This window comes from Oncorhynchus nerka, linkage group LG1, assembly GCF_034236695.1.
Source record: "Oncorhynchus nerka isolate Pitt River linkage group LG1, Oner_Uvic_2.0, whole genome shotgun sequence".
In the NCBI taxonomy this organism is placed as follows: domain Eukaryota; kingdom Metazoa; phylum Chordata; class Actinopteri; order Salmoniformes; family Salmonidae; genus Oncorhynchus; species Oncorhynchus nerka.
Genome location: NC_088396.1, coordinates 20677721 through 20700965, shown reverse-complemented (window position 1 = coordinate 20700965; position 23245 = coordinate 20677721). Strand labels below are relative to the sequence as shown.

At 41.5% G+C, this 23245-nt stretch overlaps 2 protein-coding genes across 24 annotated transcripts in view; both read right to left on the bottom strand.

The window, feature by feature from the left end:
* Positions 1–23245, bottom strand: part of rpl8 (ribosomal protein L8) — a 217323-nt gene that overhangs the window by 35075 nt on the left and 159003 nt on the right. The window lies entirely within an intron of this gene.
* Positions 7408–23245, bottom strand: part of caska (calcium/calmodulin-dependent serine protein kinase a) — a 213291-nt gene continuing 197453 nt past the window's right edge. For 6 of the 23 annotated variants that reach the window (XM_065014211.1, XM_065014510.1, XM_065014251.1 and 3 more), the window contains 11 exons: positions 22659–22733; positions 21715–21750; positions 18782–18826; positions 15589–15785; positions 15229–15344; positions 11549–11629; positions 11361–11441; positions 10871–11073; positions 10673–10756; positions 10455–10481; positions 7408–10182 (listed from right to left, as the gene is read on the bottom strand). In XM_065014211.1, coding sequence (XP_064870283.1) covers positions 10006–10182; positions 10455–10481; positions 10673–10756; positions 10871–11073; positions 11361–11441; positions 11549–11629; positions 15229–15344; positions 15589–15785; positions 18782–18826; positions 21715–21750; positions 22659–22733 — 1122 coding nt within the window. In that variant the 3' untranslated portion in view covers positions 7408–10005. The remainder of the gene's footprint in view (positions 10183–10454; positions 10482–10672; positions 10757–10870; positions 11074–11360; positions 11442–11548; positions 11630–15228; positions 15345–15588; positions 15786–18781; positions 18827–21714; positions 21751–22658; positions 22734–23245) is intronic. The other 17 variants (XM_029639654.2, XM_029639693.2, XM_029640041.2 and 14 more) reach the window with 10 other exon arrangements.

Sequence of the window (23245 nt, the reverse complement as noted above, 5' to 3'; positions counted from 1 at the left end):
TAAAAGTGTTAACAAATGGTGTCACTGTAGTCTCTAGGCCGTGCTGAGTTCAAGGAGATGCCCCCACTTGACCGCAGCTCGTAGCAGGCCCGGAATGAAGCCTGACCTAAATTTATGGTGCTTTTGGGTGACAGCGGCAGAACTATTAATTCTAGAAGCATAATTCCACCACAGGAACGTTCCTAAGGTCCTCCCGATCTGTGCAAGCCTAACCTTGACTGTGTGGAATTAACCCTTAACAGTGAAAACAGGGTGTTTCCTTCTAATAGTTTCCCATAGGGGAGCAGGCAATGCATTCCTAACTTCAACCTGATGCCTATGTGGGTTTTGATTGCCAAATCAAACTGTCTTCGATGACAATCCATCAGGCCTCTGAGGATTACCTGTGCTGATTCTAAGCTTCCTGGAGCAACCGGAAGTGGTTAAATTGACCCTAAAAGTGGTTTTGATTTCACAACCTGCAGTTAGTGAAAAACACTGCATTCAACCAGTCAGTTCTTAACATAAAGACTTGAAACTCAGGATTCTGTAATAGCCTGCCCCAATGAGGATATGTGTTTTACTTTTAGCTTCTAGTGACAACCGGAAGTATCTTTCCGATAGCTCTTTCAGGGACCCCAAACCAACGCCTGGGAAAAAGTGAGTTTTCAGAACTAATTCAGGTCGCTGCTCGGTCTCCGAATGACCTATCGACTCAACTCAGGATTCGGGGTTGCCTCAGCCATGCCTACACATGTCAGAACTGGACCCGCAGCTCGAATGTAACTATGTTTTTGATTTTTTTATGGTTATAACAGAAGGCGCTATGAATTGTGGGCCAGGTCTGAAATATGTGATAGTTGGCTTCTAAAAGAGTTGGACCAAGTGAGTTTGGTGTCAGTTTGTATAATTTTGGTGTCAGTATGATATCTTATTGACTGATGGCAGTATAATATATTGGCATTTTATATTGCAAATGGACAGTGTACAAATGGACAGTGTAATGAGGGAAATACCATCACCAAAAGGACATGCTGAAATCAACACAGAGCGATGGAGAAGAACAACTATCATTGCTCGACCATCCCGAGTTCAACAGGCCAGTCAATTGGGCAGTATATTAGACCATGTCCAATTCGTGATGGTAAATGCCCATTGTAAGACATTGCAAATGGACAGTTTACACTTTCCATCATCAAATGGACAGGCTGAAATGAACACCAACAAGCGATTGGACAGTGTCCATCACACACATACTATATTGTCAGTGTGAACATTCTCTTCTGCAAGTTGACAGTGTCCATTGCCAATATATATCCATAAGGACTTTCCATTACGAAATGGACATGCTGAACCAACATCAACGAGAAATTCTTACTTCCTATGATCAAACATGTAGACCTTCTAGGTTGATTCAGAGCTTAAAAACCTCTTAAGGCTAGCCCTGTTTACTGCCCCTTCTGGAGGAATTGGGTACCCATATAAAACAGGATAAATTTTTGTCAAAAGTTGCTAATATATCGAATAGAAAACACTCTAAAGCTTCTAAAACCGTTTAAATTTTGTCGTCTCTATGTAAAGCAGAAGTCTCAGGGCATGCATTCTCCCAAAGTCTCTCTTGTCATGGAAAAAGTTGGCCCAACTTTGACGTCATCGTATATGCACTTCCCAAACAGTTACAGCTCTGGGAACAGTCTGTACGTGTTCAGCGCGAAGCCTGCTTTCAATGGGGCTTCTCATTGTGAGAATCGCGCGCTCACGAGAGTTTGAGCGGGCCGAAAGGTCTCGGTCACGCGAAAAAAAAGGATACGCTTATGCGCGCTCTGGTCGGGTGATGTCTTTTCCTCAGGATCGATTAAACGACGTGTGTGTTTCTGTTCGTCCTCACGATTTCTGTGCACCTTTATAACATGTTAAAGCTTAATTATGAACATAGTTTGACAAGTTTACTCGACATATAATATGTAATTTCAACGTTTTGGTGCGCATCCACTTGAATTTTGGCTACATTTCGACCGAAATGTGTCGTTTTTGAGAACCGAAAGACACAGACTTGAAAACTAAACGCTGTTTTGGTAAGTATAATCCCTTCCAGGTCTTCTGATGGAAGAACAGCAAAGGTAAGGGAATATTTATGTGGTAAATTTGGGTTTCTGTCGACTCCAAGATAGAGGAGCCATAATGCTAATTTTGGAGCGCCGACTCCTAGTATAGCCTAGTGAACGCAACCTGTAACGTTAAAAATAAATGTAACACAGCGATTGCATTTAGAAAAAGTGTATCTTCCTATACATATGTAAAACATGCATATTTAGTCAAAGTTTATGATGTGTATTCCTTGTTAGCTGACGTTATCTGCCGGAGCTATTTCATTTCTCCTGACATTTTAGTAGCATTTTTTGAACGATGCGTCATTGTAAACAGAGATTTATGGATATATATTGCAGATTATTGAAAAAAAAATGAATGTACTGTGTAACATGTTATATTACTGTCATCTGATGAAGATTTCAAAATGTTAGTGGAATGATTTTTCTTTTAATCCTGCGTTTGTTGATTGCATATTTTTTCCTACTTGGCTATGCTAATGAGCTATGTCTGCGGTGGTGGTTTGACATAAATATGTGCTATGTTTTCGCCGTAAAACATTTTAGAAATCTGACTTGCTGGGTAGATAAACAACTTGTTTATCTTTCATTTGAGCTATTTTACTTGTTAATGTGTGGAGGTTAAATATTTTTAGGAATATTTCTTGCGTTCCATGCGCCACATTCCAGCTGAGGGGGTGGGGGGGGGTTCCTAAATGGGAACGTGTATCCCCAACAGGTTTTAACATATATATATATATGGCATATATACTGACCACATATATTTGGATGTGGTTCACTGACTTTTGGGTTCGGAAGTGGACTTCCTATGATCATATTTGGCAAATGGACAAACTCAATAAAATAAGACAAATGTATGTCCATGCGGTTTTTACATATTTATAATTGACCAAATAAAATCTAAAGAATTTCAAAAAACGGTCCATAAAGCACTTTATGAGGTTTTACAATTTAGAAGAAAAAAAACATTTTCTCACCCTTGGGACCTGACTTTGTGACCATTTGCCATATGAAAATCTGCGGAGGAGCACGCTCGCCATTTTTAGGCTTTTTTCAGTATGATACTTGGAATTTGCCATGTTCCGCTTGCAATATGGTTTTGATGAACTGCCGTCCATTTGAGTGGAATTTGTGATTGTGTATACGGTTCGCCCAATGCCAATAAGTTGCCATTCATTTTTGTAAATTTCATGGGGGTCTTCCCTTACCGATCCTGATCTAAGGGGTCTTCAGAAAGTGTTTAGGGGTTAAGTGTGAGTGAATCACTGGCTTATCACACACCCCACAGCTCCTGGAAGGCAGGGGGGGCCCAGAGGAAGTGTTAGATTTTTGGGGGGTTGGGGTCCCCCCGGAGGTCGGGCCCCCCAGATCAAATCAAATCAAATGTATTTATATAGCCCTTCGTACATCAGCTGATATATCAAAGTGCTGTACAGAAACCCAGCCTAAAACCCCAAACAGCAAGCAATGCAGGTGTAGAAGCACGGTGGCTAGGATGTTTAGAATGACAGGAAATTAGCTTTAAAATGGCAAAAACCTCAGCCTCATGGCAAAATGTGTAGAATAGCAGGATATTAGCTCAGGGATTCTTGAAAGTCAGGACAATCCTTGTCCAGCAGGGAAACTTTATTTTTACGTATTACTTGAGCTTAAAATGTACATTTATAAGGTAAAATATTTGTTTTGGATTTTACTAAATAGCTTCAATATTATCAATTTCCATGTAGGTTCTCTATGCTTGGAAATACCTTTGTCCGGCGCAAAGGATCCCAATTTAAAACTCTCCAAAAAAGTGTTTAAAATTCAAAAAATGGGCAATAATGGATATTAACTGAACTTTTCATATGTAATTTCTTGATTTTAAAGAATATTTCTCTCAAACTTGTGTCCGGAGATTTGGTCAACTCTGTCAGATTTGTTTAAAATCAGGAATAAGCAGGGTCAGCTATACCATAATTGTCACGACTTCCGCCGAAGTTGGCTCCCCTGCATGTTCGGGCGGTGCTCGGCGGTCGTCGTCGCCGTCCTACTAGCCGCTACCGATCTCTTTTTCGTTTGTCTGTTGGTTTTGTCTTATTAGTTTCACCTGTGTTTATTTTGAGCGGGATTGTCTTTATGTTACGTGTGTGCATGTTAGGTAGTGGTGTATTTTCTTTACTTGACACCCTGTGGTTTTTTGGGTCGTCTTGTCGCCCTGTATTTTGTTGGGCTCATTATTTTGGTGTGCAAGAGTAAACACACTTCAGTTACTCTCTCTCTCTCTGCATCTGATTCCTGCATCCACCTAGTCCCGTGTGACAATAATACCCTCTTATTCATGTCCTCATTTACAACAAGACCACTCATGGTCTGTAAAGTTCTCTATTTTGATAGATTTAAACAAACAATATCGAAGTCACCATGGTCACAACCATAAACTGTCAAGTATCTACCTGATAGATTAAAATACATTTTGGTTCAAATATGTTACATTTAATTCGGTTTTAGAGCCATAAAGCAACTGAGGACAAAACTAAAATTGCTTCTGTGTATACCACTTGTATGCAGAAAAATGCAATTTGTCAACTCCGAAAGATCTTGATAGAATGGTTTTTTTCTATTGGGGATTTTTAAATGAGTAATTTTCCATATTTTACAAATATTTGTACTTAACTGATTTGAGTATTTGTCAACTCCACCATTGATGTTTAACCCCCTTAAGATCAATACTTGTGTCAATATTCTGAAAACATTGAAATCACTCTTCTGCAACATGTGCTTAAAGGTGCAATATGCAGAAATTTCTCCGCCATTTGTCAAATAGTTGATCTAATTTCAGTTTGTAACAAACAAGCAATGCGAGTGTAGAGAATCATTCATTGTACCATCTAAACTGCTGTGAAATATTTTCAATAACCAAAAATAGTATTTTCAGCTGGTGTACAAAACCGAAAGTAAAAGACTCAAAAATGAAACTTATGAACAGGAAGCATAGAAATAGCATGCATAGAACAGATTTATCACTTGTTAGACTTGCTTTCAATGAGTGACAGATCTATAACTCACATTATGTGAATTAGGTCAGGTCGCCCAAAAAGTTACATATTGCAGCTTTAAACAAATGTCAGTATTTGCTATGCTAGACCTAAGGGATAATGTCAGTATTTGCTATGCTAGACCTAAGGGATAATGTTTGCTTTATAAATGTTATGGTCTAAATCTAGAAAACATGCCAAATTCTAAGGAAATTAGCCCTGGAGAAATTTAATAGTGCATGTTTGGAGAATTGTATTACAAATTTGAATAATCTAATGTTAGATTTAAACAACTGAGGCCTTAACACTTGGACAATAATTGGAAAAATGAAATGCCTTTTATGGTGTCTGAAGAAGTTGACAAATCCAGTTAGTTGCGTTTTATAGAAAACAAATAAGAGGTTGTTGTTCCTTTACATGGTGTGATAGCCGATACAGTGCATTCGGAAGTATTCAGACCCATTTACTTTTTCCACATCTTGTTACAACCTTATTCTAAAATGGATTCAATAGTTTTTTCCCCTTCATCGATCTAGACACAATACCCCATAAAGACAAAGCAAAAACCGGTTTAGATATTTTTGCAAATTTATAATAAAAAAAAGACATTCCACATTTACATAAATATTCACTCTTAACTCTACTTTGTCGAAGCACCTTCGGCAGCGATTACAGCCTCAAGTCTTCTTGGGTATGATGCTATAAAGCTTGGCACACCTGTATTTGGGGAGCTTCTCCAATTCTTCTCTGCAGATCCTCTCAAGCTCTGTCAGGTTGGATGGAGAGCGTCGCTGCACAGCTATTTTCAAGTCTCTCCAGAGATGTTAGATCGGGTTCATGTCTGGGATCTGGCTGGGCACCTCAAGGACATACAGAAACTTATCCCGAAGCCTCCCCTGCGTTGTCTTGGCTGTGTGCTTAGAGTCGTTGTCCTGTTGGAAGGTGAACCTTTGCCCCAGTCGGAGTTCCTGAGCGCTCTGGAGCAGGTTTTCATCAAGGATCTCTCTGTGCTTTGCTCCGTTCATCTTTCCCTCAGTCCTGACTAGTCTCACCATACTTCACCATAGCGATAGTGACAGGTTTCCTCCAGACATGACGCTTGGCATTCAGCCCAGAGTTCAATCTTAGTTTCATCAGACCAGTGAATCTTGTTTCTCATGGTCTGAGTCTTTAGGTGCCTTTTGGCAACACCAAGCGGGCTGTAATGTGCCTTTTACTGAGGAGTGGCTTCCATCTGGCCACTCTACCATAAAGGCCTGACTGGTGGAGTGCTGCAGAGATGGTTGTCCTTCTGGAAAGTTCTCCCATCTCCACAGAGGAACTCAGGAGCATTGTCATGACCATTGGGTTCTTGGTCACCTCCCTAACCAAGGCCCTTCTCCCCAGATTACTCAGTTTGGCCGGGCTTCCAGCTGTAGGAAGAGACTTGTGGGTTCTAAACTTCTTCCATTTAAGAATGATGTAGGCCACTGTGTTCTTAGGGACCTTCAATGCTGCAGAAATGTTTTGGTATCCTTCATCAGATCTCTGCTTCGACACAATCCTGTCTCGGAGCTCTATGGACAATTCCTTCGACCTCGTGGCTTGGTTTTTGCTCTGCCATGCACTGTCAACTGTGGGACCTTATATAGACAGGTGTATGCCTTTCCAAATCATGTCTAATCAATTGAATTTACCACAGGTGGACTCCAATCAACTTGTAGAAACATCTCAAGGATGATCAATGGAAACAGAATGCACCTGAGCTCAATTTTGAGTCTCATAGAAAAGGGGCTGAATACTTATGTAAATAAGGTATTTCTGTTTTTCATCTGTTTGCAAACATTTCTAAAAACCTGTTTTCACTTTGTCATTATGAGGTACTGTGTGTAGATTGATAAGGAAATAAATGCATGTAATCCATTTTAGAATAAGGCTGTAACGTAACAAAATGTGGAAAAAGTCGAGGGGTCTGAATACTTTCTGTATGCACTATACCTTGGTCTATCAAAATACACAGAAAATGATTCATATTAAGACATATTTGTCCCGGCTTTCAGGAATCCTGAAACTCTATAACAGCAACATTTTCTCTCAGCCTCATTGCAAAATGTCAGAGCACTTACGGACCAAGGGGCCCTTGCAAGGGGCCCCGCGAAACTGCGCTATGCCACTGGAGTGTGACTAGAAATGCACTGTGGGGATTACAGTAATATGAATGACATTACGGAGAGATGCCGCTTATGAACCTGAACTTCTTCTGGCTGAATAAACATGTTTTGAGACTACTTGAGTGTGTGCGTGCAAAGACAAGAGCCAGACACAGGTTACTTTTTCCAACACATAAAAGGAAATATATGTGAAAAAAACTGTTCATACTGAAGAACTTTATCATTGTAGACTATTTTACACTGGGGCAATCATATCATCAGTCATATTTCATATACACGGTTATTCAGATGCACAAACTACCTCCTATTCCGTTGCAAAGACTTCACCTTGCAAAACGTAGTGTAAATATCCTTTCCATATAGTTATACAGTTGCAGAATACAAATCAGCATTCATCTTTCATTGATTAAACTTAATTGAAATACTCTCAGACAACACATTTCTGAAATGGCAAATCAGCAATCAGTTGTAATTTCATCCCCTCCCCTCTTGATTATCTTATACAACAAATCACAGACAATTTTGGTGGAACCTTATATCTACACGTGATAAAGCATTTAATGGATTAGTTAAGTTTATACATCATTAATCCATTCATAAGCTGTTTAATATAGGTCCTTATGAACTCTTTAATTATAATTTGTCTTTTTGCGTGGCCTCATCTAATGTGTGGGCTATTTGTACTTTATAAATACTTTAATGTTTTGAGTGCAGTATAATATCTCACAAGAAGATGGACATTGGTAGAGACATTCCAGCAGTATCTGATGCTTCTTAAGGCCTCAAAATAGCCTAGAACATATCAATGGTAAAAGAATAGGCATAAAACAAAGGGATGTTAAAATAACTATATTGAACATTATTCACAAGAACTGTTGTCACACAACCGTTGCAAGGACTTGAGGAAGAGTTGTATTGTGAATATTTTGCTATTGTTGTTAAGCTTGCGAATGCAAACCAAGTTTATATTTGCCAGGGTGGAGACTTTGCAAACCGGTACTCCCAATTTCTAATACATATAAACCCAGAACTTATTCACACAGCTGACGAAATTACGCAATATTTAATACGTGGATGGATAAATAGATGGAATAAAATGTTCAATATATTTGATCTCTATTGTGTGCTTATTGTTTAACCATTGATATGTTATAGGGGCCATTTTAAGGCCTTAAGAAGCATCAGATACTGCTGGAATGTCTCTACCAATGTCCATCTTCTTGTGAGAAATTATACTGCACTCAAAACATTAAAGTATTTATGAAGTATCAATAGCCCACACTTTAGATGAGGCCACGCAAAAAGAGTTACTAATAATTAGTAAATGGTTTATAAGGTCCTATTTTAAACAACGTATGATCTTATGAATCATTAAATACTTAAAAGTTGTGTATGAATAACTAGGTTACTTACATTTATTCATTTGTGAATCATTACTCCCACCTTTGTATACTATTTACTAATCCATTAAATGTTTATTATGTGGAGTAATTATAAAGTTCTACCACACATTTGTTTTTACAAACACATTGATACCATGGTCGATTTGGAAAAATCTGGTTTTAGAAATGTCAAGGTATGTGCATAGGTGTCAAGGTTCTTTTTGTTGGTTATTTCCTGTTCCCCTTGCTTCCTCCCTTGGTCAAGTGGAGTCTTCCAGATGTGTGGAATGTTGGTTTTCAGTTGGGAGGATGTTACAGCAGGACACTGGGGGAACACGGACAGACGGCATGGTAGCTTGCGAATGTCCAACATGCATGGGACCTCATTGAAATGTCTAAAACATTTATGGATTCATTTAGAAGAGACAGTACCCCTGAGTGTGTGTATGAAGGGGAGAAGGGGGTGGCTAGGGTTTTTATATATATATTTTTTAAGGCAAGTCAGTTAAGAACAATTTCTTATTTACAATGACAGCCTAACCCGGACGATGCTGGGCCAAATGTGGGCCACCCTATGGGACTCCCAATCACAGGCCGGAAATCGAACCAGGGTCTGTAGTGACGTCTCTAGCACTGAGATGCAGTAGCTTGAGCCACTCGGGTGTAATAACATGTACAGTCGAAATGAACCAAGATGAAACTGAACTACATGAACAATAAGAGAGTGACAGAAAGATTATGTGAACGAAGTAGACGATAATGGCTAATAATGGAGAGGAGTTAATGAGCAGATAAATAAAAGGAGTTGAGGATGAGATCCAGATAAAGGGAGGCTGTGGTGATTTTCTTCAGTCTGTCCAGAGAGAGAGGAAGAGAATACCCACAAACAGCAATTGTAGATTAGGGGAAAAACTACAACAGAGGGACAGCTAAGCACTACAACATCCATGATGGATGGGCTGATGGGGGCACAGACAGTCACATGATGTAGAAGGCTGCAGTGCACTACCGGGGAGGAGATACAGTACTGTCTCTTTAAAACAAACATCTGCAAAAATGTTGCCTCCTAGATAATACAGACATGACAATACTTATTTGTTTATACAACACTACGGCTAGGTAGTCTGTAAGGGCAGAGTTTCATTGGCTGCTGAAGGTCATGTGCAGTACACAGAGGTTTCTGATTGGTTGAGGTGCTTTTCTTTTCCGAAGGAATGATGGGAGTTATCGCAGAGATGCATCCCCAGTGATAAAGGGCGGAGGGAGGAGAGAAAGAGAGTCATTGGAGGGGAGAGGGAGGGGTGGTATCTATACAGGTACAGTGGACCCAGAAAGACACAGAGGGGAGGAGAGAAGGTGCTCCTTCCTATCCTCAGTAGACCCAGGACACAGGGATCCACTGTGCAGTGGTACAGACCAGGTCTATAGCCTCCTCTAGGTGTCTGATGGTCTCGTCTATCTCGTTGTTGATTATGGTCTGGTCAAAGTAATGGGCATAGGTCTTCTGAAGAATCTCTGACTCCTTCTGAAGACGCTGCAATGACTCATCCTACAGAGAGCGAGAAGGGGGGGGGGGGGAGACTTAATGAGAGAGACAGATGTCTTACCAATAAAGCACCATTAAATTAAACTGACAGAACGAGGGAGGGTATAGAGTGGATGGGTAGGGATTCAGGACAGTTATTTGCTTGGCCTGGTGTTAAAGAAGGAATAGTAACCCTCACTCAGAGAAAGGAGTGAGCTGGTTTACTGAGGCAATATACTGTACAACACAATAGAGCACTACTGACTATGGCCAGCGTTTCCTCCACTCATACTTACTGGCAGCTTCCTGCACCACCTGGGGAGCTGAGAGCCATGCAACGGAACGCAAGAGAAACGGAAAAACTGAATCTCACACACAGCATGCAAAATAAATTAATGAAGAAAGTGATGAGAGAAGAAAATGGAGGAGTGCAGAAAAAAGAAGTGGCTACAGCTGCAGATCGTTCCAATATTACAACAAAAAGGTTGACAATCTGTGTGTGTGTACGTCTCACCTCGTTGATGCCAGGGGTGATGGTTGGCGCGGCGATGAAAACAACGTAGGGAGCAAACTCTGCTGTCCGCAGGACCTTCAAGGCCTAATGGAGAACAGGTTCCAGGTCAGCTGGACTGTGTGTTTGTGACTGTGTATTATGCCTGAGAAGACCCTCTGTGTTCACAAGCACAAGTGGAAAATACACCCTCCCACCCACCTGTGGCTCTACGTCCAGTATGGAGATGAGTCCCTGCTCGTGGATCTGGCGAATGGTCTCTAGCCGCGTGCCGTACATGGCGTCCTCGTGACTACCGTACTCCAGGTAGTCATTGTTACTGATGTCCTGCATCATCTGGTCATGTGACACAAAGTAGTAGTTCTTCCCGTTCTCCTCGTCCTTCTTAGGAAGTCTGGTCGTATCTGAGGAGGGAAGAAGGGAGAGATGAAAGGGTGTAGGGGGGGGTTGAGTAAGAACGATAATCACAATGGATGGTCGAAGTGAGTCAGTGACTGTGTCGTCCGTGAAATGGGGTAGGCAAATCTGTGTGTGTGTGTGTGTGTGTGTGTGTCTTACGTGGGATGGGGTAGGCAAATCTGTGTGTGTGTGTGTGTGTGTCTTACGTGGGATGGGGTAGGCAAATCTGTGTGTGTGTGTGTGTGTCTTACGTGAAATGGGGTAGGCAAATCTGTGTGTGTGTGTGTCTTACGTGGGATGGGGTAGGCAAATCTGTCCGGGTGTTTTGTGATGAGTGTGTTCTTGATGTGTCTTCTGCCCACTCCATGGGCACCTTTGGAAGAGAGAGCAGTCAGAACGCAATACGAGCACACTACCTAATACCGTTAGCCAATACGTCACAACCCTCTATAGTATGCTAGTATGGATATTTGTACTTACCTAACAAGACTAGTGTTTTCCTCTTAAACGCAGGCAGTTTCACAACCTCTTCATACGTGACGAGATCTAGTTGGTCGAATACTGGAAAAAGAGGACGGAGGAAAGAGAGGGATAGTGAGATACTGTGAAGGAGAGGCGCAGACAGACTTCCATAGTAGTCACTTACACTGGGAGAACACAGGGCCCTAACAGTGAGGTGGCGCTATGGGACAGAGAGAATGTCTGTGACAGTTAGTTGTTAATGGAGGAAAATTATAGCCTGGGTACTGTTTCAATAACACTATATCAACATCTGGGAATGACAAGGACAAGGTGGCTAAAAGAGGAACAGACTAGCACCCAGGCTAGCCATGAGATGAAGGAGTAGACATATTGTCTCTGACAGTTGGGAGATAATGAACTATGATGTTACAAGGATAGATAGAGTCTGAACCTCTCCTCGGAGTCGTATAAGTTCAATGGCGTGTCATTGTCCTTAAACCTGACACCATTAAATCAAATAGCTAAATCTGAGGAGTAATTTATCCTAACCCAGGCGAATGCCCTAATCGAATGAGATTTGGGATAAGACTGTTTACATTTGGCAAACAGGGAGGGAGAATATTCTCATTGTTTTGCTTCTACTCTGAGGCTACACAGACTTTGTAGCTGTTAGGGTAAAACTGCAGAGCTGGTGAACGACCATTATGTTGAAGTGAATAACGCAGTGATGCCACAATGTATGTGTGTGTAAAGTTTTTACATTTTTGGAAATAAACAATGGGATAGATGGATGGACAGATGGAAGGGGGTGAGCTGAATAAGATGGAGGAGAGAACAAAGCACAGTAGGACACAGTACTGGACACTCTTGGGAGTCTGTACAGCATTAGCATGTGTCCTTAACCTACCTACAGTGGAGAGTACTGCACACAGGGTACTGCTAATGTCACCTCTACGGTGACATGAACCTAACAGCTGTGGGTGTGTGGTGTGTGTGTGTGTGTGTGTGTGTGTGTGTGTGACATGGGAAATACAACACCAGGAGTACCATGTATTCTCTCTGGAATAGAATGGTCTCTCCTGCTTTCTCTCCACTCCTTTTTCTCTTATACCTATAACCTTGTGCGCCATGTGTCACATTCCGAGAAAGATATTCTGGGGGATCAAATGGGGACTCTTCCCTGGGGCAAATGTACCATTTTAAAATACAACTGACTACATCTGAAACACACAACACGAAAGTAAACAAAATATATGGGTGAGGAAGAAAACCAACAAAATAAAAACGATCTATGCTCTTTCCGTTTTGTGCTGGATCTCGTTGCTCTGAGCGAGAAAACAGAAACAAAACGGAAACGCTGGGACTGACACCTGGTGAACTAAAGGGTTAATAACAACGCAAATGGAAAAAGAGAAACAGAGTGAAAGAGAATCAGACCAAACCAAAGGAGGCGTTAGCTAGCCACAGATACCGTCACTGGTTGTTACTTACATGCAGAGAGGCCATTTTGAGGGGGACAGCGTGAGAGATGGACAGGGTCATAACATGGTTCAGTTACACAACAATACAGTAGTTACTACACATACAACAATACAACAATACAACACTGCAGCAGCGAAGCGCTGACGCACGGACTACTTTAAATTAGTCACCCAACAGAGTAGGATGAAGTTGCTCATAGACGACGATCTAGGGTCAGTATTGTATTTCTCCCCTTAATGGTTAAGGTTCGGATTTGGGCAGGACATATTGACCTGAGGTCTGTGTCTAAAGGGCAACTTCTACCCAGAGCACCACACTGGCCTCTTGAGGAGGGAAAGTAGGAAAGATGCATCTTTCAAAAATTAGAATGGGCCTAGAGTCATAGGCCTTGTACCAGGAACATGCTGCTAGCTATCCACCACATCACTTCTCATCCTCACACTAACTGTACCTGAGGAGAATGACACTACATTCAAAATCAGACTATAGTTCATGCAAAACAAACTATATGAGAGACTCCGATTTGAATGCTTAGAGAGCAAGCACAAAATGTAAAGCAAAATTATAGCATGCTTTGCTGTTACTCGGAGAAGCAATATGAACAGTCACAGTTGGTTCTTTACACATACAGCTTGCATGCATTTCTAGTATCATGCACTTGTAAGTTACAGATGCACAAAGATCATGCCCTCAAAACAGGCTAACCTCTCACCATTACCGGGAGGTTAGAATCTTTTTGGGGGGGAGGGAGTTGATATTTTCTCTTTCTCACTCATTATTCACCATTCATTCATTAAATTATGGTAGCATCCATATTAATGTAAAAGGGTTCAGAAACATATTCTATTCTTATTTACAACAAAAGTGCCTACAATATGACAATACATGATTTACCCTTCATTTCTATTGGGCACAACATAATCCGAAACATAACCAAAACAAACAGCAAATGAATCTAACAAGTGTGTAGTCACAAGCTTGATGTAGTCATTGCGTGCTAGGAATACGGGACCGAATATTAAAAGGTTTAGCTTCACTGTCCAAATAAATACGTAGGGAAGTTAGTCAAGAGAAGTGGGCTTTATCTAGATCTGGACCTGACACACTCATCCAGGTTCCCAGCTACATTCATCTGTGTAAGCCTGAGTTGAGTGCCCAGGCTTCACCATCAGTTGAAACCCAGTTAAAGGGCAAAGATTGAGCAGTCATGAAACTTAATGTGGGGCAGGCAGGTCAGGGCTGTGTCTATATGCAACAGACAGTTCATGCTGCCAAATACGCCAGTGGCCTGATACTCCTTCCTCTCTCTCCCCCATCTCATTCCAGCTCTATAGCTCGGCTCCCATCTTCCCCAGTACCTCCCCTAACCCTCTCTTTCCTTCTCCCAACCCCTCTTAACTCTGCAAGTCCTCTCCATGGCCCCTTCCCTCCCTCCCCCTTTTACTGGTTACTGGTGTCACTTGAGCCGCTGCAGTCCTAACACAGACACACATGGCAGTGTCAGTTTCTCCTGCACATTGGCCTTGGCCTGGTCTGTTGAGACAGCCACCTTGCGATCACGGACACCCGAGATCCACAGACACAATGTTTGCTGCCCTCTATATCTCGCACACTGTGTTCAACTATCCATAGGAAACAAGAGGCTTTGGTGGAGACACAAAGTAGGTTTGAGGCATTCAATGTGGGATACTGTCTTTAATGTGGGGAGTGTCTAAGGCACTTTGGAACACACTCTCAATCACAAACCCTCTCACACACAACCACACGGCTCATAATAATGGCCGGGACGGGAAAAATCGAATGGCATCAAACACATGGAAACCATATTCAGGTGCCACCAACCTCCTGTGATGCACACTCACGTGCAGCACACACACTTGTACTGTACATGCCAACTTGATAACTGCACACTCACCCTCATATTTAAGCTTGCCCTTGTGCCCTAGCACCAGTTCTCACTGCTATGACTATGTCATTGGAGCCAGCAGAGGTTACACGGTTCTGTTACCTGAATTCCCTGCTCTCCCTGCCCCCAGATTCCCTCCCTCAGACCCGCATGCCACCTTCTCACACACGTGAGACTCTCACAATTCATGCAGTAACAGCTGAGGAACATTTTGAATGCATGTGAGTGAGTATGTACCTTCTTTGTGCTTGGTCAGGTACTTGTGAGAGAGAGAGAGAGTGTGTGTGTGTGTGTGTGTGTGTGTGTGTACCTGCGTTGTGCTTGGCCAGGTACTTGTCTTTGTACTGCTTCTTCTTCTTGCCAAACCAGGTACAGCTGGCCTGCTGCTCCTGCTTAGTCTTCTCCATGGCTATACACGCCACGCGCCTGTAAACACGGCAGGAAATACACCCATTAAAACTCAATCTGCTCAAACATTCAAGCTTTTCTTTGGGTTCTTCGAGGGTGCATTCTGGGAGCTTAGATCAGGTTCTCTCTAAATATGGGTTATGTGTGTTGAATTACCCTACATCCTAAAAGGCTCTAGCCTGTCAGTTCTGGAGCTTGTTTGTAAGTCTGAATGATTCTCTAGATGGAGATCTGGGTTATATCACGTCGTGTGTCTCCTCACCACTCCTGGAGTTCTGGTGAGGGTATGAGCCCTGCAGTTCCATTTTTGGTGTTCTCCAGTTTGCCCTGCCACCAGTTGTGGTCGTCTTTACTGATGATCTGGATGATGTCACCGACCCGGAAGGGAATCCCGGCCTCCTTGCATGGGATGAGGTCATCTCTGGAGGGGTCATACTCAAACTGGGCCCTCACATAGATCTGTGACACACAGACAGGGGTAAGAGGTTAAAGTTCATGACGGAATGGGGTAAATTAGCCACTGATGAGGTAGGGGTGAGGGGGAGGTAGAGAAAAAGAGGGAGGTAGAGAGGGCTAGAGAGAGACAGCGAGAGAGAGCAGTTGTGTTGAGATGGGATGGGCATTATTTCCTATGACGCCCGGTCGCCAGGTTGGAGACCTGGAGACGGAGGAGTGGCATGTGGCTATATAGACTAATGTGTTGCCAGATTGAAGACCTTTCCTTATGGGTAGTTCTACCTCACAGGCGACAAAATATATAAATAGCTGAGTGCTATAAATGAGCCTCTCTCTCCGGGTTGCCAGGTTGGACACCTGTCCCTATGGGCTGTGGGCAGTAGTGTGCGTATGTCGCTGCCTGTTCGTATCTCACAGGGGAATAATACAAAACATAAGTTGTGGTATAAATGAGCCTCTCTTTTCTGAGGCAGTATACTGATATACAGTGCCTTCAGAAGGTATTCACACCCCTTGACCTTTTCCACATTTTGTTGTGTTACAGACGGAACTTAAAATTGATTCAATTGAGATTGTGTCACTGGCCGACACCATACCTAATAATGTCAACGTGGAATAATGTTTTTCGAAATGTTTACTAATTAATTAAAAATGAAAAGCTGAAATGTCTTGAGTCAATAATTATTCAAACCCTTTGTTATGGACAAAATAAGTTCAGGAGTAAACATTTGCTTAACAGGTCACATGATAACTTCCATGGACTGTGTGTGCAATAACAGTATTTAACATGATTTTTGAATGACTACCTCATCTCTGTACTCCACACACTCCACACATATACCTGTAAGGTCCCTCAGTCGAGGAGTGAATTTAAAACAGATTCAACCACAAAGACCAGGGAGGTAAAACATAAATAAAATAAAAATCAGACATTGATTATTCCTTTGCGCATGGTGCAGTTATTAATAACACTGTGTATGTTGTATCAGTACACCCAGTCACTACAAAGATACAGGTGTCCTTCCTAACTCAGTTGCCAGAGAGGAAGGAAACCGTTCAGGGATTTTACCATAAGGACAATGGTGACTTTAAAACAGTTAGAGTTTAATGGCTGTGATAGGTGAAAATTGAGGATGGATCAACAACATTGTAGTTACTCCACAATACTAAACTAATTGACTGAGTGAAAAGAAGGAAGACTGTACAGAACTCAAATATACCAAACATGCATCCTGTTTGGAACAAGGCACTAAAGTAATAATGCAAAACATTTTGCAAAGCAATTCACTTTTTGTCCTGAATGCAAAATGTTATGTTTGGGTCAAATCCAATCTAACACATTACCGAGTACCACTCTCCATATTTTCAAGCATAGTGGTGGCTGCATCATGTTATGGGTATGCTTGTAATCGTTAAAGACTGAGGAGTTTTTCCAGGTAAAATGGAATGGAGCTAAGCACAGGCAAAATCCTAGAGGAAAACCGGGTTCAATCTGCTTTCCACCAGACACATTCACCTTGTAGCCAAATCTACACTGGAGTTGCTTACCAAGAAGACAGTGAATGTTCCTGAGTTACATTTTCAAGTAGATTTGATCAAAACTGTATGGCAAGACCTGAAAATGCTTGTCTAGCAATGATCAACAACCAATTTGATGATTTTTGAAAATAATAAATGGCCAAATGTTGTACAATCCAGGTGTGGAAAGCAGAAAGACTCACAGCTGTAATCGCTGCCAAAGGTGCTTCTACAAAGTATTGTGAATACTCATGTAAATGAGATATTTATGTATTTAACTTTCAATACATTTGCAAAAATGTCTAAAAACATCTTTTCATTTGTCAGTATGAGGTATTGTGTGTAGATTGGTAATAAATCTATTTAATCCATTTTGAATTCAGGCTGTAACACAACAAAATGTGAAATAAGTCAAGGGGTATGAATACTTTCCGAAGGCACTGTAAATGGCACAGGGATCGTTAACACAGGGTTGTCTCTTTAGAATTAGCCATAGGTTACTCTTTAGAATTAGCCATAGGTTACTCTTTAGAATTAGCCATAGGTTACTCTTTAGAATTAGCCATAGGTTACTCTTTAGAATTAGCCATAGGTTACTCTTTAGAATTAGCCATAGGTTACTCTTTAGAATTAGCCATAGGTTACTCTTTAGAATTAGCCATAGGTTACTCTTTAGAATTAGCCATAGGTTACTCTTTAGAATTAGCCATAGGTTACTCTTTAGAATTTAGGTTACTCATAGGTTACTCTTTAGAATTAGCCATAGGTTACTCTTTAGAATTAGCCATAGGTTACTCTTTAGAATTAGCCATAGGTTACTCTTTAGAATTAGCCATAGGTTACTCTTTAGAATTAGCCATAGGTTACTCTTTAGAATTAGCCATAGGTTACTCTTTAGAATTAGCCATAGGTTACTCTTTAGAATTAGCCATAGGTTACTCTTTAGAATTAGCCATAGGTTACTCTTTAGAATTAGCCATAGGTTACACTTTAGAATTAGCCATAGGTTACACTTCAGAATTAGCCATAGGTTACACTTCAGAATCTGCCATAGGTCTTGTTAAATCACAATCTACATTTTCTGTATCACTGACTGATTTAGCACACCTTTACGAACTGACAACCAGTCTTGTGCTACCATTCTTGTCTGATAAAGTAAGTATGTCTGATAAAATAATGTATGAGGCAATATGTTGATTTCATTCATTTTCTCAGAGAATTGTATGATAATGCATTTTGAATACAGTTTGACTAGACTTTTTACAACAATCCAAACACTATGGTTTTTGCATTGTAGTTTTAGTGGTCTTAGTCTAAGTTAGATTGTACTGTATGGGATGGTGTTTTGGTTACCAACTATTGCTATTACAGGTCATCTAAAGGGAATATCTATGGTTTAGCCATAGAGATAAACATTTCCTAGGATGTCTGCTGTTTTTATCTCTATGGTTTAGCACTATGGAGGCTACATTATATCTTACCTTGATGGACATTTTATCCTTGATTGGAGGTCTGGGTACGACCATCTAGGATGTGAAAGCATCACACACATCATGCAGTAAAACGACTACAGAGTGTCTACACACACAGTATGGTGAGCAGAGCGCGGGGGAGATGGAGACTTAAGCGTCAACTCTACTTTTGTGATGGTGATGGGAGGGGATTGACATGGATGATGCCACTTCAGTGTTGGAGGTCAATTCAACTTTACTTCAGTTCATTGCGATGAATTGAAGTTTTCATTTCATGAATAGGCTATTGCTGTCGATGAGAATTGTACAATTCGCAAATAAAAAGTTCAATTCATGAAATGGAATTGACCCCAACCCTGGTTATGACGACAAGACAGGTCCGTTAGAATGCTTTTAAACACGCATTTCTTCCTGGCTTGATTTGAAAAGATCTGGAATGACTGGATTGGTGAAAGACATGGAAGAGCTTTAACCTATCCAACACGGAGATCAGTGATCTATGTTATGGGTTTTTCAAACATAATGGTCATAATTGATGATTATATTACATGGTGATGGGTGAGATTATAGGAGGTTTGCTGGGGTGGGGGGGGGGTCAGTACCCCCAATCCCACCTATGCATGCATCTTAGTTATCTGAGTAGAGAATGACTGTGCAATGCTGTTTAATGTGTGACTGTGCAGTCCAGTGCTGTAACTGCAGCCATGTCTCTGTGAGATAGTGCTACTGTGGGCGGCCTCTACCGGTGGAATCTACACACTGCATGTACGCAATGTCACTATCCTTGGTTAGGTTCAGCCTTATTAGATTAAGCTAAAGTCAAGTTATTTGTTGGGTTTCCGTTGGTTTATGGGTTTAGGATGGGTGTTTGACAGTGATGGTGTTTCTTTTGGTTTGGGGTTCACAAAGATGACAATAGAGGGTGATGGAGGGTTATGACCACTGTTTTAACAATGCCTCTGTCCTTAGTTTACAGCTAGGATTGCCCTTACTAACTGGGTATATACTCTTGGGTTACACAGTTACAGTTAGTCACCAGCTATGGTCCTATAGGCCCACAGGGTGAGCAGACTTAAATCTCAAACCAGCATGTACTATATCTACTAGCCATCAACAATAATCATAGACACCTTGATAAGTAGAGTCAGGAGTGTTATTGCTGGGCTGGAACACAAGCCTGTACTACCCTATAGCCATCAAGGACCAGGGCTGGTGATCACCAGTCTACTAAGTGATCTGATTTTGGGATGCCCAATCACAATCTGTTATCTCTTAAGGGGAGGATCTGGGTGTTGGTGACACGCCACTGAGTCCCTGGGCTAGGCAGGGGAGCTGGGGAACGAGAGGAACCAGGGTGGCGGGGGGGGGGGACACAACTCACTCCTCCATGCGACTATATTATGATTTAATTGGAAGATAAAAAAATATCTAGGAGAATATGAACAGAATTGGCATAGAGGTGGCATCTAATTGTAGATTTGGAGACTTGGTGACCCGAAGATGTTACTAAGTGCTCTAATTCTCCAGCTATGGCCCTTGAACTGTTCTTTGCCTCGCAAACCATATTCCTCACTGTGGAGACAAGATAAACATGCGTCCAATACCAGGCAAGTTTACCCATGTCCCAGTGGTTTTAAACTTCTTAATTGTTGCCATAATAACGGTAAGTGGTATATTTGTTTGTACCCATTGCCTGATTTATGAAGGTCAACAAGCATTTGTCTCTCTGTTTTTTGCCTTTTCCCATGGTGATGGATGAAAAGGGGATTTTTACATGCATGTTACCTCATTTTTATACCCCAGTGACACAAGAAGCCATGGAAGGACATTATACAGTTCCATAAACTGAGATTCATTTTAAAAAGTAGAATGTTAACATAGATGTGTGTTTTTATTAATAAGAAACTTGAGGGGTTCCAATAATTTTGAGGAAAAAAAAATTACTTTGAGCAATTGTATTAGTATTTAATGATATTATATATATTTTGTAGCGTACAATATAGCTCAGCATTGTATTATTTATGGTCGCGGCAAATAGCTGTATTTGCCATACGACCAGTGAATTAAGTGCCACATAATGTTATTTAACAAAGATTTTTGCTAATCTTTATCAAGGGTGACAATAATTATGGACCTGACTGTATATTTGAAGTCTAGTTTCATTGAAATATATCAGCCTTTCCAGACAGAACATTTTCTCTACCACAGGGGAGTTCAACTCAGAGTTATGGGACCAGGTGGAATCTTTCAAAATCTTAATAATAACTCGGCAAAAAGCATCGGATCGGATTGAATCAATTTGAATTCAGCCTGTGCTCTTTTTAGGTCACACATGTCTGAGCAGCTGGAGCAGATTCAGAGTCTAATGTGTTTTGGATTGAGGCCAATATCCAGTAGTCTTCGGGTGAGGTCATAGCTTACAGTAGTTCTACATACTTTCCACTATCCAGTCTAACAGACACTATTCTTTAAAAATATATATTGGAGGGTATTTTATTGTTTTACAGACAGTGAAAGTTGGAATGTAGACAGATACAGAGGGAGACAGAGATAAAGGGCATAGACGGGATTCGTACCCATGTCGCCGGGTGTATATATATGGTCCGGAGTCTGGTGGGCTAACCACTAAGCCAGACTCCGACACAGCAGGCACTATCCTGCTCTAAACACATGCAGGAACAGCTTGGAGATCTGGAGCCACAGAATATGAACAACATTGTAAGTGAACGGAGTGTACTCATATGGGTTGATCTGGGCAACACACACACACACACACACACACACACACACACACACACACACACACACACACACACACACACAAGTGTAGAAGTTAAATGTTAGGGAAGGGATGGAGGGGTTGTGAGTTACAGTTCAGTGTGTGTGTGTGTGAGTGTGTGTGTTTGTGTTTGTTTTACGGGGTAGAGAGCACTGGTATTCACCTGTCGACCTTTGGGTTGGATGGTAGACGGCAGATCCTGTAGAGAAAAGCCCACCAGTGACAGAGAGAGAGTTTACACCAGAGACAGGCATGTAGACAACCATAACACTGTATACGGAACACAACACACACACACAGACAAACATTCCCTCCACTCCTGTCAACGTTTTAAAGAGAGAGAGAGGGTACAGTCAAACAGAGTTGCACTTTAATGAGTGTTCGAGAAGAGCATCGGCAGTCTCTCTCTCTCTCACACTCTCAAAGAGAGAGGAAGCAGAAAGCAAGCAAAGCAGCTTCAATACCAAGGTGTACAGCTAGTAGGTAGGTAGGTAAGTTCGCAGTTAGATAGGTAAGAGGTAGGTTCGTAAATAGGTAGGAAGGTAGGTAGGTAGGTAAGTAAGAAAGAAGTAGGTAAGAGGTAGGTAAGTAAGAAGTAGGTAGGTAAGGGGTAGGTAGTTAGGTAAGTAGGTCTAGCAGTGGATAAGGTTGGAGGTAGTTGTATAGGAACAGAGTTGTAAAGGACCGGAGCCTTTTCTGTGACTGACTGAGGATTCCCAGTTCCTCTGCATACTAAAAGGCTGCCAGCAGAAAGGCACAGCACACAGCAGCATTTTTACAGCACATGGCAGCATTTTACAGCACACCAATTTGTAAACAGAGATATCGGAAATGTGGTCATAGTCAAAGGTTGGTCTGAACAACCAGCATCATAACTTAATGTGATATACAACTGAAAAGAAAAATACATAAAATATGGGAGAGGGGTTTCATCAAACTGAAAAAAGATATACAGGACAATGATAACAGACAACAGCTGGGGGAGAGAGTGAAAGGTCTGGGTTGGTCGACTTGAGGGAGAAGGGGACAGTTTCGGTGTTTGCTTGGGTGTTTAGGGGTGGGGGTCCTTACCAAGATAGAACTGTGTTTAGGGGTGGGGGTCCTTACCAAGATAGAACTGTTAACACTGGAGTGGCCAGTGCCATTGGCAGGGGATTGCCTGGAGGTGGAGGGGGACTCTCTCTGTAACAAGACACACAGGTCAGACACACACTCACAAACTTAAGCACACACACGCGTGTGTGCACGTGCGCGCACAGGGGCTACATGCACCCATTATTTTAGAGGGGACAAGAAGTATGTGGGGATAAGGGGGGGGTCCAGATTTAGCAGGTATATTTCTCTACATAGGTCATCTCTTGACCTGTTCAATTGTCACATTAATGATGTACACTGATTCTTTAAGAACTGTTATGCCTTAGGAGTTTCAAATAAACTTAACATATTTGACACATGCTTCATAAATAACAGGTGTAGTAGACTAAATGATGCATGTCTATGGTGCATGTACTATGTAGGCACCTGAGCTGAACCATGAGGAAGACTCGGCATCAACCAACCCACTACCACAATCAGACTTGGGGGGATGTAACCTGATACTCAAAGTACAACTTTGAATATCAAAAATCGAATGATTTTGGCATTGTAAAAGTGATTGCTGTCCTCGTTGTGAAATTATCAAGCCAAACTACCAA